Here is a 9,848-nt window from a genome sequence, read left to right on the forward strand (position 1 = left end):
GACGGACATGTCTAGATCGTCTTAGATTTTTACGCTGATCAAGAATATATATACTTTATAGGGTCGGAAATGGATATTACGATGTGTTGCAAACGGAATGACAATATGAATATACCCCCATCCTTCGGTGGTGGGTATAAAAACCCTAACAGACATGTAGGCGATAGAGACAAGATACAACTAAATTGGAAGGTCTTTGGGAGCAATGACCCAGGAAGCAATGACCCATTAGATCTTTATGAAGAGCGTGCTAAGTTCGGACGGGCCGAATATTATATACCCTCCATCATCGATTGAATTTGTCGAGTTCTTTTTGGGCAAACAAAGGAAAGAAAAGGATAAAACAAAACAATTGTTATGCTATTGGAGCATAATGGAATGATTGTTGGAGAGCACAGTAGAAGTTATTGTGTAAAATTTCTGCCAAATCGAATAAGGATTTCGCCCCTTAGGGGCTCAAAAAGTAAAATAGGGAGAGTGTTTTATAGGGGAGCTTTATTAGGTTGTAGACCGATTCAGACCAAATTTGACACATATGTTGAAGGGAGAAGCCGTTGTACAAAATTTCACCTAAATCAGATAATAATTACGCCCCATAGAGGTTCAAGAAATCAAGATCCCAGATCGGTTTATATAGCATCAGGTTATGGACCGACTTGAGCCATACTTTGCAGAGTGGTTGAAAGTCATGACAAAACACCTCATGCAAAATTTCAGCCGAATCGAATAAGAATTGCATCCTCTAGTGGCTCAAGAAGTCAAGATTCAAGATCGGTTTATATGGCAGCTATATCAGGTTATGAATCGAAGTGAACTATTCTTAGCACAGTTGTTGAAAGTTATAACAAAATACCTCATGATAAATTTTACCCAAATCGGGTAAAAATTGCTCCCTGTAGTGGCTCAAGAAGTCAAGAAGTCAAGATCCAAGATCGGTTTATATGGCAGCTATATTAAAATATGGACTGATATGGACCATTTGCAATCCCAACCGACCTATAAGAAGTATTTGTGCAAAATTTAAAGCGGCTAGCTTTACTCCTTCGAAAGTTAGCATGCTTTCTACAGACAGACGGACGGACGGACAGACGGATATGGATAGATCGGCCTAAAATACAATGACGATCAAGAATATATATACTTTATGGGGTCTGAGAGGATTATTTCGAGGAGTTACAAACAGAATGACAAAACTAGTATACCCCCATCCTATGGTGGGGGTATACTGATTTCGTTTCGTTGCTTATCGTTGAGCTTAAACTTGAATCGGACTGCACTCATTGATATGTGAGAAGTTTGTCCCTGTTAGTGGAATGTTCATGTGCAAAATTGCATTTGCAAGTTACTATATCGGATTCAAAAATTTTTATACCCCCCACTATGGGATGGGGGTATACTAATTTCGTCATTCTGTTTGTAAATCCTCGAAATATTCCTCTCCGACCCCATAATCGTCATGACCTCCTTTTTATAGCCGAGTCCGAACGGCGTGCCGCAGTGCGACACCTCTTTGGAGAGAAGATTTTCATGGCATTGTACCTCACAAATGTTGCCAGCATTAGGAGGTGAAAACCACCGTTGACAATTTTTTCTGATGGTCTCGCCAAGATTGGAACCCAGGCGTTCAGCGTTTTAGGCGAACATGCTAACCTCTGCGTTACGGTGGACTCCGATATGGTAACTTACGACATGTTAACAAATATGGTAACTTTGGACAAATAAATAAAATTATGTGTATTTGAAAAGAACCTATCGTCCTGTAAGTCTAAATCCTCTAAGCAACAGCTTAGAGTGCACCGAGCCAGCAGGTTAAATATAAAATTTAACATAACCTTTGACCTTTTCAAATTCATAAGAATGCTCCATAAATCAAGAGGGAGAAATTATATATACTCTTTATATGTAAATGTTATAATACATCACATCTCTTAAATGTGTCAGACATTATACTAAATATGCTCTCTCATTAACACCATTAGGCATTGCTTTCAACGAAATGGATTATGTATATCAAACATCATAAAGGCAACTATGCATAATGCCCCACTTGAAATTGATATTATAAACCTTCAAAATTATATTATAATCCATCCCATTTATGGCATAATATACTTTAAGCGCACACACATTATCGACCTGCAGCATACGAGTTAAGAAACAACTCAATTTCCCCCTTTATATGCTAAACACCAGCACTGGCACTCAGCACCAAAATTGATCTTTTGTTAAATTGGTGAACATCAAAACAACACTTTTTTCGAAGATAAAAAAAACAAATTATTGGAATAAACCAGAAAAATTGGAAGCACTTAAATGTTTATGTCCATCTCTCTGTTTGTTGTTGCTCGTTGCTCGTTGTTCATTGTGTTAGCTGTTAAGTTGTTATTTTTTATGTATTTTAAATGTTTTTGTTTGTTTTTTCTCTTATCTTTTTTTTACTTTTTCCTTTAGCTGAAACCACATTTACCATGCGTCAATTGTCCCTCAATCCATCCGAACAGGCATCATAAAACAAAACTCGCATAAAAAAAAATTAAATAAAACAAACCCAAAAAAATCCAGCCATTTCATATAAAACCGCAATCGATCAAAAGTTCGTAGCTTGAGAAGAATGCCTTGGAATAGAAGCGAAGAAATTATTACATTCAGCTTGTTTAGGGTACATAAACAATGTCAGAGCTTTTTGCCGAAACAGACTAGACTTAGAAACACACAAACACACATACCCACACCCAAGTATCATAAAATCCTTTTGAGTCTAAATCAAGAAATAGAAGTTAAAATGTGTTTTTTTGTATTATTTACGAGCTTGTTTTTGTCAGCCATAAAAAGTGTTTTTGTCGAATCGATTTTTTGCTATGGAATTAATGTAAAGCCATTTATTGTTAGTCAACCGTTAAATTAGTTTATCGAAAATAGATAAAATAGCATTGTGTTGCGTTTGTCTCGTTAGTAAATCATAAAATTAAAACAAAAACGTCGTAGTGTTAATATAAATCTAATAAAAGCCATTCAATAACACTTTGTATTTTTTTCTTAATGACTCCCTAATTGCCTGCCGTTATATTTTTCATTTTGATTTTGAAATTGTTTCTTTTTGCAGACATTTGTAGACAATTCTCCAACTCTATTTCAGGTGATCTGCGCAAGCTACAATGTCCCTCGCCCATAAGTCCATCGTGGTTGGCGAAAAAAAGCGATACTGTCTACAGATGGCAGCTATCCAATGAAGCTTAGATGGTTATTTAGTGAAATTGAAAGATAATTAAATGTACGCACTCTTAATAGAATTTAATAAACACTTAAAAATTGACAATTCTAAGATTTAACATAATGTCTCCTAACCGCCAAAAAGATGTAAGTAGTCTTAAGTTAAACCTTTCAAAACTTTTTTATTTTTATACCCACCACCGTAGCATAGGGAGTAGATTCATTTAGTCATTCCGTTTGCAACACATCGAAATATCGATTTCCGACCCTACAAAGTATTGGGTTGCCCAAAAAGTAATTGCGGATTTTTTAAAAGAAAGTAAATGCATTTTTAATAAAACTTAGAATGAACTTTAATCAAATATACTTTTTTTACACTTTTTTTCTAAAGCAAAAAGTAACAGCTGATAACTGACAGAAGAAAGAATGCAATTACAGAGTCACAAGCTGTGAAAAAATTTGTCAACGCCGACTATATGAAAAATCCGCAATTACTTTTTGGGCAACCAATATATATATTTCGGATCGTCGTAAAATTCTAAGACGAGTTAACGATGTCCGTGTGTCTGTCCGGTTGTCTGTTGAAATCTCTCTGGAGCCTTCAAAAATTGAGATATTGAGCTGAAATTTGGCACAGATACGTCTTTTTGCCAAACTTAATGCCTTTTTATACCCACCACCGATGGATGGGGGTATATTCATTTTGTCATTCCGTTTGCAACACATCGAAATATCCATTTCAGACCCTATAAAGTATATATATTCTTGATCAGCGTAAAAATCTAAGACAATCTAGACATGTCCGTCCGTCTGTCCCTCTGTCTGTTGAAATCACGCTACAGTCTTCAAAAATAGAGATATTGAGCTGAAACTTTGCACAGATTCTTTTTTTGTCCATAAGCAGGTTAAGTTCGAAGATGGGCTTTATCGGACTATATCTTGATATAGCCCCCATATAGACCTATCCTCCGATTTAGGGTCTTAGGCCAATAAAAGCCACATTTATTATCCTATTTTGCTGAAATTTGGGACAGTGAGTTGCCTTAGGCCCTTCGACATCCTCCGCTCAGATCGGTTCACATTTGGATATAGCTGCCATATATACCGATCCTCCGATTTAGGGTCTTAGGCCCATAACAGTCACATTTATTATCCGATTTTGCTGAAATTTGGGACAGTGAGTTGTGTTAGGCCCTTCGATATCCTCCGTCAATATGGCCTAGATCGGTTCAGATTTGGATATCGCTGCCATATAGACCGATACGCCAATTTAGGGTCTTAGGCCCATAAAAGTCACTTTTATTATTGCATTTTATTGAAATTTGGGACAGTGAGTTATCTTAGGCCCTTCAACGTCCTTCGTCAATTTGGCCCAGAACGGTCCAGATTTGGATATAGCTGCCATATAGACCGATCCTCCGATTTAGGGTCATAGGCCCAGAAAAGCCACATTTATTATCCGATTGTGCTGAAATTTTGGACAGTACGTTGTCTTAGGCCCTTCGACATCCTCCGTCAATATGGCTCAGATCAGTTCAGATTTGGATATAGCTGCCATATAGACCGATCCGCCAATTTAGGGTCTTAGGCCCATAAAAGTCACTTTTATTATTGCATTTTGTTGAAATTTGTGACAGTGAGTTATCTTAGGCGCTTCAACGTCCTTCGTCAATTTGGCCCAGAACGGTCCAGATTTGGATATAGCTGCCATATAGACCGATCCTCCGATTTAGGGTCATAGGCAAAGAAAAGCCACATTTATTATCCGATTATGCTGAAATTTGGGACAGTACGTTAACTTAGGCCCTTCGACATCCTCCGTCAATATGGCTCAGATCGGTTCAGACCATATAGACCGATCTCTCGGTTTTAGGTTTTGGGGCCATAAATGGCGCATTTATTGTCCGATGATGCCGAAATTTGGGACAAAGAGCTAAGTTAAGCCCCTCCACATATTTCTGCAATTTGGTCTAGACCGATCAAGATTTGCATATAGCTGCCATATAAACCGATCTCTCGATTTAAAGTCTTGGCCCCATAAAAGGCGCATTTTTAATCCGATTGCACTGAAATTTGACACACTGACTTATGTTATGTTTTTCGACATCCGTGTCGTATGTAGTTCAGATCGGTTTATTTTTAGATATAACTACTAAAGCTATATACAATTGAACAATGACTTTTACTTATTAGTATTTGGTCCAAATCAGAACATATATTAATATAGCTGCTATGGGGCATAAGGTATAAGTTTTGCACCGAATTTTGACGAAAGGTGGTTTAAATATATATATGAGGTGGTGGGTATCCAAAGTTCGGCCCGGCCGAACTTAACGCCTTTTTACTTGTTACTTGTTATTTCCTCCACCATAGGATGGGGGGTATACTAATTTCGTCATTCTGTTTGTAACTACTCGAAATATTCGTCTGAGACCCCATAAAGTATATATATTCTTGCTCGTCGCGACATTTTATGTCGATCTAGCCATGTCCGTCCGTCCGTCTGTCTGTCTGTCCGTCCGTCCTTCTGTCTGTCGAAAGCACGCTAACTTCCGAAGGAGTACAGCTAGTCGCTTAAAATTTTGCTCAAATACTGTGTAGATCGGTTAGTAATGTAAATGGGCCATATAGGTCGATGTTTTGATATATCTGCCATATAAACCAATCTTGGGTCTTGACTTCTTTAGCCTCTAGAGTGCGCAATTCCTATCCGATTTGAACGAAATTTTGCACTAAGTATTTTGTTATGACGTCCAACAACTGTGTCAAGTATGGTTCGGTCCGTATTCTGATATAGCTGCCATATAAACCGATCTTGTGTCTTGACTTTTTTAGCCTCTAGAGTGCTCAATTCTTATCCGATTTGAACGAAATTTTGCACTAAGTATTTAGTTTTGATATCTAACAACTATGCCAAAAATGGTTCAAATCGGTCAATAATCTGATACAGCTGCCATATAAACCGGTCTTGGTCTTGACTTCTTGAGCCTCTAGAGTGCGCAATTCTTATCCGATTGGAATGAAATTTTGTACGTAGTATTTTGTTATGATAAACAATAACTGTGCGAAGTATGGTTCAAATCGGTTCATAACCTGATATAGCTGTTATATAAACCGATCTTGGGTCTTGACTTCTTGAGTCTCTAGAGGGCGCAATTCTTATTCGATTTAGCTGAAATTTTCCATGACGTATTTTATTATGACTTTCAACAACTGCGTTAAATAAGGTTCATATCGGTTCATAACCTGATATAGCTGCCATATAAACCGATCTGGGATCTTGACTTCTTGAGCCTCTATAGGTCGCAATTATTATCCGATTTGCCTGGAATTATGTACTACGGATCCTCTCATGACCATCAACATACGTGTTTATTATGATCTGAATCGGTCTATGGCCCGATGCAGCTCCCATATAAATCGTTCTCTCTATTTTACTTCTTGAGCCCCCAAAGCGCGCAATTCTTATTCGAATTGGCTGACATTTTACACAGGTCTCCAACATATGATTTAAGTGTGGTCCAGACCGGACCATATCTTGATATCGCTCTAATAGCAAAGCAAATCTTTTCTTATACCCTTTTTTGCCTAAGAAGAGATGCCGGGAAAAGAACTCGACAAATGCGATACGTGGTGGAGGGTATATAAGATTCGGCCCGGCCGAACTTGGCACGCTTTTACTTGTTATACCCACCACCGACGGATGGGGGTATATTCACTTTGTCATTCCGTTTGCAACACATCGAAATATCCATTTCCAACCCTATAAAGTATATATATTCTTGATCAGCGTAAAAATCTAAGACGATCTAGACATGTCCGACCGTCTGTCCGTCTGTCTGTTGAAATCACGCTACAGTCTTTAAAAATAGAGATATTGAGCTGAAATTTTGCACAGATTCTTTTTTTGTCCATAAGCAGGTTAAGTTCGAAGATGGGATATATCGGACTATATCTTGATACAGCCACCATATAGACCGATACGCCGATTTAGGGTCTTAGGCTCATAAAAGCCACATTTATTATTCGATTTTGATGAAATTCGAGACAGTGAATTATATTAGGCCCATCGACATCCGTCGTCAATTTGGCTCAGATCGGTCCAGATTTAGATATAGCTGCCATATAGACCGATCCACCGATTTAGGGTCTTAAGCCCATAAAAGCCACATTTATTATCCGATTTTGTTGAAATTTGGGACAGTGAGTTGTGTTAGGCCCTTTGACATCCTTCGTTAAATTTGCCTAGATCGGATCAGATTTGGATATAGCTGTCATATAGACCGATCCTCCGATTTTGGGTCTTAGGCCCACAAAAGCCACATTTATTATCCGATTTTGCTGAAGTTTGGGACAGTGAGTTGTCTTAGGCCCTTCGACATCTGTCTTTAATTTGGCCCAGATCGGTTCAGATTTGGATATATATATATATATATATAGACCGATTTCCTGATTTAAGGTTTTGGGCCCATAAAATGCTCATTTATTGTCCGATGTCGCTGAAATTCGGGACAGTGAGTTAAATTAGGCCCCTAGACATACTTTTGCAATATCACACAGAGCGGTCAAGATTTGGATATAGCTGCCATATAGACCGATATCTAGGTTTTAGGTTTTGGGGCCATAAAAAAACGCATTTATTGTCTGATGTCGCTGAAATTTGAGATAGTGAGTTTAGTTAGGCTCTTCGACGTCCTTCTTCAATTGTGCCCAGATCGGTCTGGATTTGAATATAGCTGCCATATAGACCGATCTCTCGATTTAAGGTTTTGGGCCCATAAAAGAGGCATTTATTGTCCGATTTCGCTTAAATATGGGACAGTGCTTTAAGTTAGGCTCTTCGACATTGTTATGCAACTTGGCCCAAATCGGTCCAGATTTGGATATAGCTGCCATGTAGACCGATATCGCGATTTAAAGTCTTGGCCCCATAAAATTCGCATTTATAAGCCGATATCACTGAAATTTGACAAAGTCTTATGTTAGGCTTTTCGACATCCGTGTCGTATATGGTTCAGATCGGTTTATTTTTAGATATATCTACTGTACTTATTAGTATTTGGTCCAAATCGGAATATATTTTAATATAACTGATATGGGACATAAGTTATGAATTTTTCACCGAATTTTGATGAAAGGCGGTTTACATATATACCCGAGGTGGTGGCCTTTTTACTTGTTTTTGAATCATAACAGTTTTGGAAAGTTTTTGTTCTTGTAACAATATCTTGGTAGCAATCCTCCTTAAGCTCCAATATGTGAGCAAGGTCGTTCTGTATCGAATATCACAGGCAATTTGCCTTGGGGCCTTTGGGCTGGGGCCGTCCGGTATCTCACTAAGATTCTCCACTTGAAACAGCTGATTGTTCCTGTCTTTAGTTGTAGCTACAACAAAACATTTCACTATACGCAACATGTAACTCTCAGCTGAGCTTCCCTCAACAACGATGCACACCACACAAATCCGAGCTCAAATTGTAAAAATGAGTGGTGCTAAGTTTTCCCAAGTCAGGATATTTGAAGGATAGATAGATGTGGACAAATGTTATCGACTCCATTATAAAACAGTAACTCCGTCACTTTGGCTCTTACATCTTATCGCTTTGGGCCCAACTTATTATTATGGTGAGTAAAAGTGCAGGAAAAACGAAAGACTTAAGACACAAACGCAAAATATTTAATATTCTCTGTGCAAAAGCACTCATGTGCAAAAGCACACATGTGCAAAAGCACTCATGTGCAAATAAACACTCAGCCATGGATAAGAACGATACAGGAGTATGCACCGTATCACATAAAGAAGCATGTAACAAGAATCAACTGACCTTCCCTTGACAGCATGCCTATGTCAAGGGCGGTGGAGACTGACCTGCACGAGGTTGTGCATAAAATAGAAGAATCCTTCGATGCCAAAACGTACACACTGGCGGTATGCATGCATATGCGAGGTTTTTAACAATGTGCGGACCGACAATCTGATCCAATCCTTAGACCAGTACCGGGTGGACCTTAGTCCTTAGAGACTGGATAAACCATATGCTAAGGAACAGGTCGATATATAATTTGACCCATGGCATAAATAAAAGGAAAAAGTGGCACAGGGCAAAACAATTAAGGATTTTGTAATAGCACGGAATTCCTAACTTAAAATTTTCCTTTTAGAGGTTACTTTATAGTTTTAGAGCGCACAACCAGCCGATTACTGGCTTAGGTGTATGTCCGTAGTGGCATGGGGGGATTAATATCTGCACCCACTTTTCAACTTAATCTAACCTATCGCTACTCCTATGGGTGACCACCATAAATGACCTATTACGGATGCTGACTGAAGAGGGATTTGAACACGTTTGCTACGCAGACGATATTATAATACTTCTAAGGGATAAGGATCCCAACGAGCTATGCAGAAGGGCCGCTCAGGCAAAAACTTTTTTGAACCTAACAACATTTGTAGAATCAACAGTAAATTTACAAAAAACAAGTAAAAAGGCGTTAAGTTCGGCCGGGCCGAACTTTGGATACCCACCACCTCGGGTATATATGTAAACCACCTTTCGTAAAAATTCGGTGAAAAATGCATATCTTATGCCCCATAGCAGCTATATCGAAATATGTTCCGATTTGGACCAAATACTAAT

The 9,848-nt window shown here is 38.4% G+C and overlaps 1 protein-coding gene across 8 annotated transcripts in view; it reads left to right on the top strand.

Moving 5' to 3' along the window:
- Positions 1-3,309, top strand: part of LOC106081649 (G protein-activated inward rectifier potassium channel 3) — a 41,288-nt gene extending 37,979 nt beyond the window's left edge. For 5 of the 8 annotated variants that reach the window (XM_013243771.2, XM_013243772.2, XM_013243773.2 and 2 more), the window contains one exon: positions 3,104-3,309. In XM_013243771.2, the coding sequence (XP_013099225.1) occupies positions 3,104-3,237 (134 nt within the window). In that variant the 3' untranslated portion in view covers positions 3,238-3,309. Of the gene's footprint in view, positions 1-2,451; positions 3,022-3,103 lie in introns of those variants that run through there. The other 3 variants (XM_013243776.2, XM_013243777.2, XM_013243774.2) reach the window with 2 other exon arrangements.
- The last annotated feature ends 6,539 nt before the right edge of the window (positions 3,310-9,848 follow it).

The sequence above is a fragment of the Stomoxys calcitrans genome, chromosome 2 (genome assembly GCF_963082655.1).
Source record: "Stomoxys calcitrans chromosome 2, idStoCalc2.1, whole genome shotgun sequence".
Classification (NCBI taxonomy): domain Eukaryota; kingdom Metazoa; phylum Arthropoda; class Insecta; order Diptera; family Muscidae; genus Stomoxys; species Stomoxys calcitrans.